This window comes from Acomys minous (assembly GCF_964271855.1).
Source record: "Acomys minous genome assembly, chromosome: 4".
NCBI classification, from domain to species: Eukaryota; Metazoa; Chordata; class Mammalia; order Rodentia; family Muridae; genus Acomys; species Acomys minous.
In genome coordinates, this window is record NC_140486.1 from 59,678,521 (window position 1) to 59,696,984 (window position 18,464).

At 44.7% G+C, this 18,464-nt stretch overlaps 1 protein-coding gene across 7 annotated transcripts in view; it reads right to left on the reverse strand.

The window, feature by feature from the left end:
• Positions 1–18,464, reverse strand: part of FHOD3 (formin homology 2 domain containing 3) — a 412,148-nt gene that overhangs the window by 60,618 nt on the left and 333,066 nt on the right. For 5 of the 7 annotated variants that reach the window (XM_084780620.1, XM_084780626.1, XM_084780623.1 and 2 more), the window contains 3 exons: positions 12,247–12,378; positions 7,782–7,832; positions 3,473–3,687 (listed from right to left, as the gene is read on the reverse strand). In XM_084780620.1, the coding sequence (XP_084636746.1) occupies positions 3,473–3,687; positions 7,782–7,832; positions 12,247–12,378 (398 nt within the window). The remainder of the gene's footprint in view (positions 1–3,472; positions 3,688–7,781; positions 7,833–12,246; positions 12,379–18,464) is intronic. The other 2 variants (XM_084780621.1, XM_084780624.1) reach the window with 1 other exon arrangement.

An 18,464-nucleotide genomic window follows, 5' to 3' on the forward strand; every position in this document is an offset into this window, starting at 1 on the left:
CTGCCAAGGCTAGCTTTGAACTCTTGATGTTCCTGCCTCGACCTCCCTGTGTTTGGGACTACAGGCGTGTGCCACCATTCTTGGCTCTTAGGCTTTTAAAAGTTCTCCAGAATCCAAGCAAGTAATTGTAAGCTGGATGTGGCTGTACATGCCGCAGCCTGTTCCCGTGGAGACAGGAAGATCAGAATTCAAGGCCATTCTTTGCTATGTAGAGAGGCTTGAGACCTGCCTATACTACATGAGACCCCACTTCAAAAAGCTAAAACCAAGCGTAGCAAAAGTAGTCACAAAGTGGCCTATCCTCTTGAGGCATACAAAGTCTAGCAGCTAATACTTGTTTTTTTCCCTTTCATATCAATTCTGAAATGCTGGCTTTGTGTAAATATTGGGGAAAGGGTAGGCACATGGATGGCATGGGATAACCTAGAACCACAAGACAAAGCATGTGCCACTGTGACTCTTCAAATGCTGGGGTGCAGCACCATCCATGGACTGTTTTCCCAGTCCGGAAAGTGACAGCCGACATGAATCTTCCCTTTCGTTTGATCCTCAGGAAACTACTGATGATGCCATCTCCCCTCGTACCCAAACACATGACTAGATATTCAACAGGACTGGATCCATGGGAAAGGAAGGGGCAGGGTATGACAGAGCCATGGAATACACTGTGGTCATATGCTCCAGAAATGACCAACGATGAAAAAGCATGTTAACCCTTGGCACATGTGGAATACAACAGTGCCAGGTGTTTGGTGCAGGACAAACATCTGGATGTGCGGTTATGTGTGCTATTCTTCCTCCAGATGTTGGAATATTGTAAATATTAGGGACAGGCAAAAAGTTACTTTGGAAATTTGAAAATGAGACTGGGGAGAAAGAAGAGATAAATAATGGAAAGCTATGGGGTGCTTCAAAGTACAATAAAAAAGAGGAGGGGCTAAATCTATGTCACCTCAACTTCAGAGTTTTGTCATAGAGTCCCCAAAGCAGCCAGAAACGCCCAGCAGGTTTTGTAAAGATCTTTCTCTTATGGAATTCTTTTTAGACTACTATCATTCTTAATTTGTGTATAATAGTGTGTCCAAGTGTGTAAATGTGTATGGGGGTCAGTGTTGGGTGTCTTCCTCGATCACTTTTCCATTTTAATTGTTGAAACAGAATTTACCACTGCACATGGAGCTCACCATTTGGCTGGGCTGGCTGGAGAGCAGGCTCCAAGGACCCATCCGGCTCTACCTCCCTCGATGCTGGAGGTGCGGGTGTAACCCTTAGATCTCCTATCTAGGGCTGGGTGTGGTGGCACATGCCTTTAATCCCAGGACTCAGCACTTGGGAGGCAGAGGTAGACAGATTGTTGTGAGTTCGAGGCCAGCCTGGTCTACAAAGTGAGTCCAGGACAGCCAGGGCTACACAGAGAAACCCTGTCTTGAAAAACCAAGATAAACAAACAAACAACTCTTACATCTGACTTTTTTTTATGAATACTGGGGATCTAAACTCGGATTTGTTGTGTTTGTAGAGCAAATGCTGTGCTGACAGAGCCATCTCCCCAGACCTGCATTCCAGTCTAAAACTCAGTTACACATGAGGACAAGAAATCAGAATGCATTGCAGTCCAATTGGTTCAGATTACAAGTAATCAGTGTAGGAGACATACCCACCTACATCCTGAAAGACCCACTGGTCCCCCCAGGGGAATGGCAACAACAACACATGATGCTGTTTTATTGATTCCCTGCATTGTGTTTAATATCCGAACCTCACCTGTGTGATTTTAGCAAAATATTCTCTTTGTCTCTACTAATCCTTCCCCACCGAAGAGAAAAACAACATTTGCTATTTATCTCTCTGAAGGCTTACTGGAAAAAGTTCATATTGATTAATATATATGGCTACTATAGCAATATATATTTATATATAAATAACAAATATATATGTCTGTATATATTATATACACACATGCCTGGTAGGGTGCGTGTGTGCACACGCTTTGTTTTCTGTGCTCTTCTGGGAACTTAAGATATAGTTTTTTCCTAGATATAATGGTCTCAGGCTCAACTCTAGTTAGACATAAGCCTTGAGGATCTCTCTTCTGCTGCAAACATTGAGTGGTGAAAAATCTGAAGACAAACGATAGTCACAGGTAACACCAATCCCCTTTGGGGCTGTCTTATATTTCATACTGCACAGCTGGAGGGACACGATAGAGTTCAAAACCCCCAGATTAAGCACTGGACCACAACTTTGCCAGAGGCAAACTTTTATACTGCCCATGGAAATATCAAACACAGATCAAACAATGATCTTAAGGCAGCATTTGGAAAACTCATAGCTGCCCCAGAATGGCCTGTCCTCTCTTACTCAGACTTGATACTTTCAGACTGAAATTACTCATCTGTGACTTAGCCTAATCTGCCTGGGACAATATTCCATGTGGTCAGGAACCAGGAGTAACTAGACTTCATGTAAAGCTGGGGTGCGGGAGGGCAGCGTGCTCCTGCCCGGTGGACCCTAGGGCCAGGAGAGCCAACAGAAAGTTGGATAGGCAATCTTTCTGTTGCACCCAGTACTACTGAGGTCATGAATCCTGCTGTGCCTGGAGGATGCTGCGGGTGATGGTTAGCCAACCCTCCCCAGAGCTGAAGGCTTAGTATCTCAGCTGCCTTCAGCTGGCTCTGTCTGCATCAGGCTGCAAGCCATAGCGCTCAGTGAAACCCAGCAGAGATGGAGGCTCTATGAACACATTGTGCAAGTGCCTGGGCTGGAAGACTTGCTCTGTATTAAGATGAAAGAAAAAAGCCCCCAGTGCAATGCACAGAGCAGTTGGGAAGGCAGCTGCAGTTCAAGGCAGCAGTGAACAACATTGCTAGGGTTTGTTTTGCTTTGCACCCCCCCCCCCAAAAAAAACTGAGAAAGCAAAATTTCTCCAGGGAGAACCTCTAAAGATATTTACACAGGCTTGTGGACATAAGGCATATGAACACACACACACACACACACACACACACACACACACACACACACCACAGAGTTTCATTTTTAAAAATTATTTATCATCTATTGTCACTATATTCTAATTTTGTTTGTTTGCTTTCATTTATTTTATTATCATCAATTTAAAAAGAGACAGTTTTTATGGTAAAAAAAAAAAAGTCCAAAGTGGGCACCTTGCTGGGCAGAGCCATAAATAGCCAAACCCTGCAGTACTAAATACCTTGTATTTAGGATTGTCCATATCAGTCTAATTTTGTATAGTCTCATCTTTCAGTGAACGCACATGGGTGACATTTAAATCAGTTCTACTTTCATCTAAGTGGCTCTGAAGACCTCTAGTAATGTCAGTGACGACACAGGCTGTAGTTACCCTGAAACTCACCTGTGCTGCTGCTTTCATGTGCGCTTACACACCACACTCCTGAGGAAGCCTGTTTGATGGTGACGGTCAAGTTTCCCCCATTCTCCCAGCACTCACCTTGGGGATACTGAAGAATGGGTGGGGCGGAGGGCACTGTGACAGCCTCTTGTGAGTCGGCAGATGAAGGACTCTGGCTTGATGGGGAAGGTGAGGCAGGGGCTGCTGGCAAGCTCAGGTCCAAGGAGAGGTCAGCTCTGGCCCGGCTCACGCTCCGACTTCTCAGCTCCTTCTCCTGCGTCTCCGCTGCTGCCAACTGCTCCAAGTATTTGTATCTGAAAGTTAAATTCCAAAGGGTTTCCGTAAAAAGAAAGAGGAGCCCGTGGCTGACGCTTGTTTATGGATGGAACACCTGCAGATTGAGCTGGTTTCCTGATGCGCGCGGGGCAGAGCGCAGGGCTGGCTGGAGGGCCAGGCTGCCAAAAGCACACAGCAAAGCCAAGATGCTGGTGATTAAAAACCCTGCATCATCATTCATAAGCAAGCAAGTGAGGACAAATGGCAACATCACACAAAACCGGAGCCCCGTTCACTGCTGCAGGACCTTCGTTCCCCTTTTAGGACACATTTCTATAAACAACAACAACAAACAAACTAGCAAATAATGACCCTCAAGAGGCTCTGGCAGGGCCAGCTGAGAACGGAACCCCTGTGGCGTTCACAGCTGGGAAGTGGGAGGGCTCCTTGGTGTGGCAGAGAGAAACAGTACCCCCAAATACCAAAAGGGGTCTGCTTGGATGGAAGCGGCTCGGAATTCCTGAACCTGCTTCAACGCTAACAGCAATGCAACTGGAATTCACTTTGTTCTCTCTGCATAGCCCATGGAAACTTTTTTTTTATATTCTAAAATATTTCTGAGCAGGACTCAGACATCCAATAGCTTGGGCCTGACGTCACGTACAGTTTATTCATCAAAGTCAGTTTAAAAGAACAAAGCTGCATCTGTTTTGCATTGCAGGCCGGCAGAACCCACTAACTGTTTATTAAGAACAGCTACCAATCATCTTCCTCATAAGTGCACTTTATAGATCAGACCAAAATAACTTTGAAATATGTGCTTCTTCCAGATGGCTACACAGAAATAATGCATGAGTTAAGTTGGGGCAGGTCTCCTCCACGTTGTCTTCTCTGGCTGGGCAGCAGCTTATGCAAAACCCACTATCCCTCAGTGCTGCTCTAACCTAGGGCTTCCTCCCAAACAACACCTCCGCCAGCCACCAGGAGCCCCACCCAGTCCCAGGATTTGACACTCCTCATTCACCAGGATGACAAAGGCCAAGGGTAGAGTTAATGTCCTCAAAATAATTTAATACTTAAGAAGCATGCGACTCCTCCTGCTGGGGGAAGTTGCTCAGGTGCGTGCCTTGCTAAGAGCTGCGTTTGACTCCCTGGGCTCCACATGTGAGAGCCAGATATGGTATCATGCCCTTGTAATCTCAGTGCTGGGAAATCAGAGACAAGCCGATCCACGGCCAATCAGCCAGCAGAGCAGACTGGGGCAGCTCAGGCCAGTCGGAGACGCTGTCTCAGAAACCAAGGTGATGAGCACTCAAGCAACATCGTTTGAGGTTGGCCTCTGACCTGCCCACAAGTGCACATGTGCACACACCGAAACATGCACTCCTTTTAGGAGTGTATGGCCTCCTCTGTCACCTTCACCACTTCCCCCTCTACCCCCCCCCCAACGCAACCCCCACCCCCCCACACACAAAGGCAGGCTGCCCTTCAGGGGATGCCAGCATGTATTTCTTCCTCTGTGAATCCGGCTCTGACCAGCACAGCTGCAAGTAATCTCAGCCTTGCCTCTGAACTCATGTCGGATATGTAGCCCGTTCAGCGCCGATGGCATTTTACATTTACTGCCTGGCATATTCCGTCAGCTCCGCACATGTGTACGTCTGTTCTCAACAGGCAGATAATATGATTTGGGAGATGAGGGAGAGCACTGGCCTTTGTTCTTTCTCTCAGCGCCTTGCCTGTGTCTGATGATCGGAGGCAGGCCAAGCGTGCAGGGAGGAAGCCACCAAGAAGCCCCTCATCTGCAGAAGCCCACCTGCAGTCAGGAGGCCTAGGGTTGCATGTACCCCATCTCGCTGGCCAGGGAGCTGCTTTCCTGGCAAGACCCAGCAAGAGCTGTACACACTAACACCCAAAGCTCGGTGCTGAAGTGCTGCCAGAGAGCTATAGCAGGGCATAGAGGGCTCGCTCTTGTACCTGCTGAGGTGACCACTGTTGGGTAGAGGAGAGGAGACCAAGGGCAGGGCAGGAGTGGGAGAAGGGAAGCGACAGCCCCCTCAGTATGAGTATACCAGGAATAAGCCGAAGCCCAAATGGAGAAAACAACTCCGTGAAGTCGGCCTGAGCCAGCTCTGACCTGAGAAGGCACCTGACATTCTGTACACTAGCCTTGCCTGTGCACACAATAGCCTGACAGTCAACTGTCAGGATCTCAAAAGTGCAGAATGTGGGGAGAAAACGAAACATATAAAATTTGAAATTCCTTAACCCCGGGCAAAAAGCCAACAGCATTTCAGTAAGAGCATGTGCCTCCCTTCGTCTGCAACTGTCACTTATCAGACGAAGGGAAGTTTCCTGTTTCTCACCAGTATCTTTCTCTCTGAATTTACTGGCCATCCCTGCTTATTAGGATGACAAAAATCTAATAGAATGTTGAAAATAAACCAATGTTTTATTCATGAGGCTGACTTAAGCATCTAATGTTTTAATTGAGCACAGACAGTCTCCACTGTTGCCTGACTCAGACTGTCTTGATCTATTTAGCTGATGGTGTCTAAAACATTAGCACAATTCCACATCATACAGGCACAAGCCAGAAATGGTTAGGCTCCCTCTAGGCTCCAGTACAAAAGACATTAACTGAGCCTATTCCTCGCCCCATACTATACCGCCATCTGGTGGCAGCATAAGTAACTGCAAGCTGTAGGGAGGCAAGGGGTAAAAACTTTTGCCTGTTGATTTCCGTGTATTCTTTGTTTACCTCAAACTATCACAAACTGAATATATGAGCCGTGCAGTTTGTAATGAAGTTAAATTAACTAACTGAGGTTGGAGAGATGATTCAGCAGTTAAGAGCCCTGGCTGCTCTTCCAGAGGATCAAGGTTCTTTTCTCTGCCCCTACATGGCAGCTCACCACATCCTGTAACTCCAGTCTTAGCAGATCTGACAGCCTCTTCTAGCCTCCAAGGGCACCAGGCATGCACATGGTGCACAGATACACATGCAGGAAAAACGTCCATGCACATAAAAAATTAAATTAAAAAAGGAAATTAATGGACTAATATTTCATCTTGAAGATTTTAAATGGCTTGTTAGGCCATTTCCTTTTTAAACGTGTGTGTGTGTGTGTGTGTGTGTGTGTGTGTGTGTGTGTGTGTGTGTGTGTGTGTGTGTTGAATGACATGCACTTGGGGGCTCAGAGGACAACTAACAGAAGTTGGTTCTCTCTTTCCATCATGTATGTCCCAGGAATCAAACTCAGTTTATCAGGCTTGGCAGGAAGTGCCTTTGCCTTTACCCACTGTACTCTATATCTTATTCCTAAGTGCTCACGTGTGTGTGTGTGTGTGTGTGTGTGTGTGTGTGTGTGTGTGTGTTTGCAAAACATGGCAGGGACTACTTAGGAAATGGTTCCTTCCATGTAGCATATGAGAGCATTTCAGGAGGAGGGAGAAGAGTGACCAGTTTACAGAACTCAAGTGTCTTGTACACAGTGGGGAAAGTACCTGGCATGGCACGTGTGCTCACTTACTGACTGGACAGCCATGGACCAAGTGACCTGGAAGTACACAGTAAGGATACCTAGTCCAGGCTCAAGGGTGCTGGTCCAAGGTGTTTCAAGTATGGTTAATGGAGGCATCACAGTTTGGGTCAGTTATGGATTACTTGTGGAATGACAGTTCCTGAGCAGTTAGTGCCTAGTGTTGTCACTACTGTCTTTGTTCATAAGTGCTCAATTAAGATATTCACATGATGACAAAAGTCATCCAGGGATGAAGTTCTCACAACACATTTCCATCACTGTGACATGTGACAGGACCTAACATATGCAAAGAAGGCGATGATAATGTGCTCATTTGGAGGAGGGTTTTAAAGGAGGACAGATGTGGCCATGAGGGCTTCTCTATGCCTCTTCCCATCTCTGACTTCTGCCCATTGTTGTATCTATCATAAATCCAGAGTTTTCGAGTTTTCTTGGAATACGAAGCAAGGAGACAGGCGTTTCCGAATGCCAGCCATATAATGCCAAGGTGCCTCAGGTGAGGTTAATACATTGAGGGACAGTGCATGCTTGGTTAACAGTGCAAAGCCGCAGGACACCATTACCAAATGATGAAGACAGATACGCACCTTTCTTCTCTGGCTTGTCTTTGCTCCTCTCTTTTGTCTAGATATTCTCGGCTAGCGGAAATGTTCGGAGCAAATGAAAAGAGAATAATAGACTTAGTGCTCACAAGATTATGAAGCAATTACTAAAAGGATATCACAGAGCCCTGCTATTGCCTTAGAAAAGGAAAATCTGTCATGGGTGAATGCTAAAAGTTTAGAGACTGTATTTCAAACATGCTAAATATAAAGGATTTTCTTTTTCAATTAAATGGCAAGGAGATCAGAAAACCAGGAAAACACTGGGCTCACTCAGAAACACTCCCCTTCTATGCCTAGGCCACCAGAAGGTCTTACTTTGTGCTTTCGCTGTTATTTATACCCATGGCATATCCAACATTGTTTGATTTTAATGGTTTACTTTTCTGGCCCTGCTGATGAGGTTCCAACTTGAATCTAAGTTTATGGCTAGTAGGTCACTTGCCTTTCAGTAGACTGCTCTCCTGGAGAGTCTGGACATCACGGTTGTCTACACTGGGCCTCATATAGTTGAGGGTACACTAATCGCTGGATATAATGAGACAACATCAGGAAGACGAAAGGAGGTGTAGACAGGGGAGGATGCAGCAAGGACGCAGGTGTGCCTTACAAGCATCTATGCTCCTTGCTCTCCATATTAGACATGCAGTATCTTCTAACCCAGGAGGCTTAAAGCCACATTCACAAGAGCATCTGAGCCCACAGGACAACTCAGAGATGTTATGCAAACAGCGCGAAGTATGTGAATAATTTACTCAGCAAGACTGAGAGGTGAGCTGCAGGAGTTATGGCCCCCATTGGTGGAGAACAATCACTCACTTTCAGTGTTTCCATACTTAACTCTCTTTCCATTCACATTCTCAGATACAGAGCAGTGGTTACTGTAACTAGTTGTCCCCCGTTGTCAGTCTGTCCTGACGACTAACATTCTTTGTGGACAAGGAGTCATTGCGCCTGGCTCTCTCTGTGCTCTTACATGACACATGACGAAAATGTGAAAACCGCAGCCTGCGGTCATGGGTTATAAACCATCTCTGAAGAAGGGCTGGTGGTGTCAGTCCTGTCTGTGTGTGTGTAAACACAAGCACAACGTGATTTGAATATGACAACATAGTCTCAACCTATTTTCCTATTTCACAGGGGCGCCACTGACACAAACGCTAGGGAATTGGGTATATGCTGAGGGTTTCTAAGACCTCTTTCTTCTCACAATTTGTTTTCAATGGGCTCACTGCTCCCCGACCCCCATTTCAATTCTGCTGCCTGGCTTGTCCAATGAACTCATTATTTTTTCCATGTTTCAGTTATGTGTATTTCTATTTGGATTTTCTTTACATTTTCAGAAACACTTATCTTCCAGTTGCTTCAAGCATATTTTCTGTTATTCGTTTTTTAGTCTTGCTAGTAAAAAGCCTTACTTTAACATTCCACTATAATATTGGGAGTAAATACTAATGTAGTTTGTCATGTAGATAAATTATTTCCAAGAAGAACTTGTGGCAGAGATGTGTTTGCCCTTACTCTTGGAACATATTTACAACGGCTACTTTAAACTCTGCCTGATAGTGGCATCTGCCAAATCCCTTTTCTAGTTATCATCGTTCCATTATCTTTCTTCTTTACACTAAAATCTCCCTAGCTCTATGTGACGAGCCGCTTTGCAGGACACCTGTATATCTTAAATCTGCAGCAGGATTCTGAGGACTGAATTCGATAACTGATACTCATTCCTGTTTTGTGTTTGCAGATAATCAAGCTGTTTGGGTTCACCTGTGAGTTCTAAAGCAACTTCGATGTCGGCTCCGGGAGTATAGTTCTGGTTCACAGTGCTCCGGGAGTATAGTTCCGGTTCGCAATGCTCCGGGAGTATAGTTCCGGTTCACAGTGCTCCGGGAGTATAGTTCCGGTTCACAGTGAACCGGGTGTATAGTTCCAGTTCACAGTGCTCCAGGAGTATAGTTCCGGTTCGCAATGGTGTCTCCTGCGTCAGATTGGGCCTTGTGCGCACCACCTAACAGCCATTCATGTTCAAATCAGAGATGGGCTGAAGCTTAGGACGGTCCTTGTTCTTGTGTTTCTCTCCCCGGCCCCCCCCCCCCGCCACACCCCCAGTGTCTCTGTCTCTCTGCTGTTGTGTGTGTATGTGTGCATGAAGGTCCAAGGATATGCCTTGTTTAGTTTTGCAGGTGTGTATGTGTCTTTGTTTACCGAGGCTAGCCCAAGATCCTGCTTTATCTCTTAATCCACCTTATTCCTTTGAGATACTGTAAGCCCACACAGGGTTCATAGGCACCCATGCTTCTGAACGTAGTTTCTTATATGGGTGCTGGGATCTGAATTCAAGCACCCATATTATGTAGCAAGCAGCCTCACCCACTGAAAAGTTTCCAGTGCCACCTCTGGCAGCACCCATCCTTTTTGAGACAGAGAGAGTCATGGGTTCAAATCCCACCTGAGTAAGTAAAGCAGGACGATTGGCCAGTGAGCCTCCTGTTTCACAGGGATGCTCCTGCCCCTGCCTCCTGGGCACTGAGCTTACAGTGCATGCCAGCACAGTCAGACTTACCACACAGGTTCTAAGGGTTAAAGTTAGGTCTTCAGGCTTTGATAGAAAGCACTTAATAAACCAGCTCGCTCTGGTGCCGGCGGTCTTGCTTTCTTTTGAGGCAGCATTTCTTGCATCCCACTTTTAAGTGATTTTCAAGGAGACTTTGGATGTATGTATAACTTAATCCCTGAGGTTTCCACATATTTTAAGGCAAATTCCCAGCTGCTAATGGGTAGTAAAATGTGAGATTTCACAGAGATCCATACATCAGGTAGCATTGAACTTGTTCCAGGGGTATTAAGGATTGAATTTTATAAACAACTTCTGGAACTGCCTCGGAAAGGGTGCAGACGGGTTGGTGTTTCCATACATCACTTGATAGAATTCTGCCAGTTCACAGAGTACTACACAGGGGTGGCAGAGAACGATGGTGGTTTCCTTCATGCCACCTGTTTGTCATCCCTTCACAAAGCCAGGCTCAGCAATCCAGCCAGAAACTTGAAGTATCTGCTTACCCCACTTAGAGCTTTATAATCCTGCATGTATTCAGGTCATTTCTACAATGACACATATTCTTCTTGGCCTCAGGGGAAGCCAGAAGTCCCAGAACCTGTAAGTTCTTCCTGGTTATGCCTTGTGGGGTAACTAAGTAGAGTATTTGCCAAAGAAACTAAACTGAGGAAATGGAAAGCAGAAGTGAGGAGAAACATGAAAGGAAGAGGGGAAATGTTGACTGTGTGGGAGGATAATAATGAGAAGAAGGAGGAGGAGAAGGACAAGGAGAAAGAGGAGGAGAAGAAGAAGAAGAAGAAAATAATAATAATAATAATAATAATAATATGATGATGATGATGATGATGGAGGAGGAGGAGGAGGAGGAGGAGGAGGAGGAGGAGAAGAAGAAGAAGAAGAAGAAGAAGAAGAAGAAGAAGAAAATAATAATAATAATAATAATAATAATATGATGATGATGATGATGATGATGATGATGATGATGATGGAGGAGGAGGAGGAGGAGAAGAAGAAGAAGAGATACACAAGGTGGGGAAAGTGGGAAATGGGGAGAGGGAAAGGCAGGACAGGGCAGGGAAAGGGCAGGGAAGAAGTGTGTAAGGAAAGGCTCGGTGCTGTGCGTTCTGCAAAGCTCTGGGCATGTGGAGCCCAGGCAGGAAACTGGGAAGGAGTTGGTCCCGGAGGAGAGCCAGCAGGGGAGCTGGTAAAAGGGGGAAACAAAAGGTTACTAGGCTCATGGGGACAGCGAGGTAAGATGGGCAGCCTTCACTGGGCCATATCCAGGAAAACACCCACGAAGGCAGACAGACAGAAGGAGATCAGGGACAACGGGCTGGGAGGAATTGGTATAAAAATTCCCCCACAAGAAAAAGATATATGTGTGTCTATATTATATAAGGTAAATTTCATCAAATATGTATATATATATGATATATGATATGAATAAATGAATGATTATGTGGTTACTCAGGGAGCAGAGAATAAGCCAGAAAGTCAGGAGAGTGGGAGAGGTTTTTTTTTTGTTTTTTGTTTTGTTTTGTTTTTTCCTGAGATCCAATAGGATATGAATAAAAAAAGAGGCCCTTCCGGGAGAAATGGCAAATTACATTGAGGCTATTAGGCTCTGTGTCCTGCGTAAGGCCACTTTAACTAATGGTGAGCCAAGGATGCCCAGCACCCTAACTGTATTTGGCCGGCTGTGCTTCCTGCCACATGGCTAGAGGAAGCCAGAACACAGCACTTCCGGGCAGCCTGCTGCAGGTGACTCTTACCCCTCTTCAAAGATACAGAGAGAATTAGAAGCCAAGGGGTTGTTTGCTGACTTAGGAAGCCTGTGAGGCAAGTGCTTTATAGTTCAAATCACAGTCAAAGCAATCTTTACATCCTTACTTGAATTTGTTTCTTTCTTCCCGCTCTATCCTCTGCAGCCTTTCTTCCCTCTCCTGTCGCCTCCGCTCTCTCTCTGCTGCCAGCGACTCTTGGTGCTGCCGGAAGGAGGACGTGAGAAGACCAGGTGATGACCTGAAAACACAGGTTACATTTCAGTTGCCTGACCTGTGGATAAAAGCATGAAGCGGGGAGCTGGGGAGATGACTCAGTAGTTAAAGCTCGGGCCCTGTAAATGCGAGGACCAGAGCTCAAACGCCTAAAACAGACGTAGACGATGCGTTATGCTATGGCAGCCTACCTGTAAGCTCCAGGCTGGGAAAGTAGAGAGAGGAGATTCCCCCAGAGAAAGCTGGCTGGCAAGCCTAGCCATAGCTTCAAGCTCTGGGTTTGATTGAGAGCCCCTGCAAGCTCTGGGTTTGATTGAGAGCCCCTGCCTCAGTGAGTAAATGTAAAAGAGACCTAGGGGATGAGTCTTAGCATCAGCTTGAGGCTTCCACCAACGTGCATGCACATATGTATATGTACTTCCCCAACATACATGTAGGAAAACATGCATGTACACACATGCATACTATATACACCTAGGTGCACACATGCACAAGCACATCCACACAGAGAAAGGGAAGAGTAAAAAGCCTGGAAGCAGGAATTAATCCCAGCTTGATTTGAATGGAGGATCAACCAGCACCCAGCACCCAGCACCCAGCACCCAGCACCCAGCACCCACATAGTGCTTGGATTACTAGGCATCTCAAGCCTTTCTATTTCAGAAGTCTTGTATGTAAGGAGTAATAAGGAAATCGTTTCACGTAGAACTAAAGATGGCAATGTATATAAAACATGAAGCAACATGCTTGGCTTATAAGTGATCATCAGTCATAGTCATGGGAACTGCTACAAACAGAAACCCAGGAAGAGGCACTGCACGTATGTACATATATTTATACAATCGGTATCTTTATACTTATATTTAAAATTGGTTTATATTAAAATTTTGATAAACTAGAATCAACTTTCACCCTAAAACTTTTTTCTGTTTACACATTTTACTATGTATTAGCTTCTCTGTGTATATTTCAAAATAATAGCATCTTCTTAAAACAGGGTGTTCAGAAGATAGACAGACAGACAAACAGACAGACAGAAAGGACATGACAGAGGCCTAAAAAGGAAATCCAATTAAAGAAATTTTCTTTAGTGTTAAGAATCATCCCAGGGCCCTAATAAGACTCACTAGACTGGGGTCACTTGATAGGGGAGAAGGGCTCCCCCTCTCTGAGGACTAGGGGAAGGGCATGGGGGGAAGAGGGAGGGAGGACGGGAGGGTGGGGCCAGGAAGAAACAAGGGAGGGGGCTATTATTGGGATATAAAGTGAAAAAAATTTAAATATATTTAAAATTTAAAAAGTCATCCAAGGGCATTCTGCATGCCAAAAGCCATCTCTTACTAGTGGCCAGAGTTCGTGTAAAAACTGCACCCTTCTCAGCTGAGCAGAGGCCCCACTGGGGTGCCACTGGCACAGGGACCACAGGAAATGGAAAGGAAGGGAATGAGTGCGAGATGAGAAAACTAGGTAACTAAATAAAAACGTTTTAAAGGAGCTGAGCTGGGGAGTCAGCTGGGACTCTCAGAAATAAAATACACCATGAGCAACTATTGCTTTCATTTGTCAACTAAACCTTCCATATAGAAGATACAAACAGGGCTGGAGAGATGGCTCAGAGGTTAAGAGCACTGGCTGCTCTTCCAAAGGTCCTGAGTTCAATTCCCAGCAACCACAGGGTGGCTCACAACCTTCTATAATGAGATCTGGTGCCCTCTTCTGGCCTGAAGGTGCACACGCAGGCAGAACACTGTATACATAATAAATAAATAAATATTTAAAATAAATAAATAAATAAAATTTAAAAAATTAAAACAAAAAGAAGATACAAACACCTCTGAAATATGGTCTCTTTATCCAAGGATGCTGAGCGGGCAAAAGCATGTGTAAATGCAGGGATAATGTGCGCACACAGTTGGAACATGGAGCTCCTTAGTGCTGGAGAAAGATGGGATTCCATATCGCACGCTCTGCAAGAGATCCAGACCATCCTCACTGCTGACCCCAAAGTAGTCGGGGATAGAGGAGTACAATTCACTATCCTGAGGGGGGCGCTAGTGAGTCCTCACAGAGGCACAGACAGAATTTATTTGGTTCTCATCTGAAGAAGCACATATTATGCTGTGTAGAGTCTATAGTCTCTGAGATGCTGTTATTTTGCAAATTTTAAAAATGATATATTCAGGTAAATCTAACGCACAGAGGAAAGAGAGTCCTTTAATCTCTTGCGTGATGATTGATTGACATTAAGACTATTAATGCAAGTAATCAATGTATATAATACATCAATCTGATGCCCCACATTAGAGAAAACACATTTTTCTCACACACAGAAAGATCATGAATGGATGGATGACCAGAATCCATGTCACGTGATCTCCCCTCCTGGTCATAACACAATTAACTTGAAAATAAACAGTAAGGAAATAAGTCTGAGGGGGGTTCACTAATTGTAAAATTTAACATACTTCTAAATTTCTCTGTTTCAGAGACATTTTTAACACCAAATTCATACACAAAAATATAAAGTAGGGCCAAGGTTTTAATTCTCTTAACCTAATTTCTCTCTCTCTCTCTCTCTCTCTCTCTCTCTCTCTCTCTCTCTCTCTCTCTCTCTCTCCCCGCCCCCGTGTGTGTGTGTGTGTGTGTGTGTGTGTGTGTGTGTGTGTGTGTATCTCTATCACCTCAAAAGGCTTTTTAAGGGAACTTTATGAATGAGTCTAAAATCTTTGCAGAGGCTCTGAGTTGTATTGTTATCATTACCATTATTATTTTTGAATAAGAATAAAGCAGATCATCTCATGAAATGTCAAAATCCATGTCAATAACTACAGCAGCTGGGTGTGAACATGATCTTGATACACTGAAATGTGGACTAATGGATGGAGGTCCCACCTGGGCCATGGACACACACACACACACACACACACACACACACACAGAATACTGGTTCATAAGAGACTTGTCAACACACATCAGTGGGGTAATTGGTAGATTATGCAACAAACGATGCTGATGCTAATGTGAGTCATAAACCGAAATACAGACAGCTCTTTCTTATATCATACACAGGAAAAAAAAACCCTAAATATTTGAGGGGAAAAATAGAGTTATATACAAAAGCAACCTATAAAGTACTACAAAACCTGCCTTCTCTTGGCTTTAGAAGCTATATGACCTTTCTCCATCCCTTCCAGGGACACAGGCACACAGCTATGACCCCGGCCTTGGTCTTCACAGGAGCCCTCTGACCTGAGATAACTGCTCCCTTCATCATCTAGGCTAATCTCTCTTATAGTCCTGTCTTACTGACAGTGATGATGGTGCTCTCCCAAACCTCAGCCTTACTGAAGAGTGCAGGCGCATTCCTTCTGGAAGTCTGCACTACTGCCAGGTACCCAGAAATCTCCTATGTGATAATTAAGCAATGAGGAGTGTTTTCCTCTGCTCTCTGACAGTTGGCCTCAGGCATTTGTTTTTGTTTGAGAGGGAGACAGGCTTGAAGGACACTATTTTCCTCGTAGGAATTTAGCATTATTTCCACTTTTGCTAAAGTCAGGAATAAAGGAGTGGCCCCAGGAAGAAACAAAATTATGTACTTAACAGTGAGAATGATTTTCTTAGATTTGGAAACAAGCAGGTCTTTTTGCTCCATGTTGTGGGAATAGTCAGCCCTTCTTTCTAAGACTTCCCTGCTTCCATGGAGAAAATCAGTCTGCCCAGCAACGGGCAGGCAGCAACCAGGCCAATCTTGGCCTTAAGTGGGTTGGGCTGTCTCTCAGCTCCTATCAGAGCAGCCTGGTGCCTGGGCTGAGTGAAGGCAACAGAGATGATTTGATCTGAAGTGGGGGGTAGGGGGGGGCTGGGGGGTGGGCGGTGGAGGATTCTCTGCCATCAGCAGCCTTTCCCTTTTGACGATGAGTTGGCACCATGTTGATCTAAGAATCTGCAGACAGACTAAACATGAAGTTGGAAGCCTTTCTAAAGACGAAGCTGAGACAAACAGGAGAGATGAACGCTAGGTTCAGTTTTTAAAACAGTTGAGAACCATTCAAGACAGTCTCAGTCTGCCAGCTAGCCTGCAACCGCTGAGCCAAGTGATGACTCTAAGCTCGAGTCAGCAGCTCAGCCTTGTTTGTTTATTGCAGAGCTATTTGAATGCATGCACAGCATCTTCTAGAGACAAGCCTCAAATGGTACCATGTCTCCTCTCACAGCAGTCTTTAGCTGAAGAGATAGCTCAGTTGGTAAAGTGATATCCTTGCAAGTACAAGGACCTAGGTTCAATCCCCAGAACCTACATTTTTTTTTAAAAGAAGCTAGCCATGGTAGCATGGTCATGCAACTCCAGACCTCAGGAAGAAACAAAAGGAAAATTGTGGGGCTGGAAAGCTCTGAGAACTGGGGGAGCCAGTCCAGAGGAAGAGTGTGGTGAGACACGTCCAAAGCCCACATAGCTTTTATGACTCTCACCTCTGCCACCCTTGAGGTAGTCATTAGCCTGGTGGCCAGGTTTTAGGATAAACCTCCTCCGTCTCTATAAGAACACGTCCAGCTAGCACCTGGAGTTCCTCTTCACACAAATGAAGCCTCCCCAGCACCTCAGCGCCAGCCAGTGATGTACACTCACCCCAAATATTTCTACCCACTCCCCCAAGGTTTATATAGGCCTTATTCGCCCCCAATAAAGAGATCTGTTTCACTGAAAACTACCTCAGAGAAGACTGGTTCTCCCATACCCACTGACAGCTGAGATCCTGCATAACCAACCCTCCCAGCTAAGCGTCATTTCCTTCCAGTCTGGTGAGCAGGAAACCCTGAGACCGGAAGTGGACCCAGGCCAGCAGAAGACCTCTGTGGCTCACCGACAAGCCAGCCCAGTCCACTTAGGAAGCTCTAGGTCAGTGAGAGACACTGTCTCAAAAAGACAAAATGAACAGCTCCTGAGGAACAACACAAGGTTGTCTTCTGCCCATCCTGGCCCCCATATGCTCACACACAAATGCACCAACACACCCACAGGCTCACAGTCTCACTTCTCCCTGGCCCTCGAATCCAAGCTGACCACATGACTTGTGTTGGTCAATGTAGCAACAAAAGCGTCACTTAGAGGCCTAGTCTTGCATGGCGTTTCCAAACAGATGCTCACTACACTAATTCCACTTAAATATAAAACTTGATGTATGTTCAATGAAAGTATGGAAAACATATAATCGTAATTAAAGTATTTTATCTGAGACAAAGCAAGCCATTTCAACACGGTAAAAGACCACAGTCACCAGAAGGATGTAGCAATTATAAACATTTATGTACCAATAAATGAGGTTTGACATAAAGAGGGAAAATGAGTCTGGAAGAGACAAGTAAATACAAAATTGTAGGATAGGACTTTGTCACTTTTTTCTCAGGAATTGATGGAATATACAGATAAAAAATTATTAAGGACATAGAACACTAAAACAACACTACCATTTCACCAAACATCAGGAATCACATTCTTTGCAAGTGATCATAGAAATCTTTCCATGAGAGAAGATAGCCTGAGCTAGGAGGTAAAGCTCACCAAGTTTAAAGGAGGTAAGGAAGATATACCTATGTTATTTGGCAAGAATTTCATCAACTTCAATATTATAACAGAATGGAAGTTTGTAAACCTACAAATATTTATAAAGTAAGCAAACACTTTAAAATAACCAAAATACTTGTAAACGAAATACTTTTAAACAACCCTTGGGCAGTGAGAAAAATAAAAAAGAAATTAAGAAGAATTTTAACAAATCAAAGGTAAATATAAGCAAACCCCGAGGAATTTAGCTAAAACAATACTCATAGGAAAATTTCCCTATCCTAAATGCCTACATGTTTTTTAGGCCTTAAACCAGTGACTTTATTCCCCAACTTAAGAAAAAACAGTATATTTCATGTAAATTAATCAAAAGAAAGGGAAAATAGACTAGAAATTAGCTGAAAGACAGGAGAGGAAGATGAATGAAAAATTCAAACGGGAGAAATCCCTGATGAACATAGATGCAAAAATCCTCAACAAAATACTAGTTGGCTGTGGAACAGCCTCTCTACGTAAACAAGACGGGAATGATGGCAGTATAAGTAGAC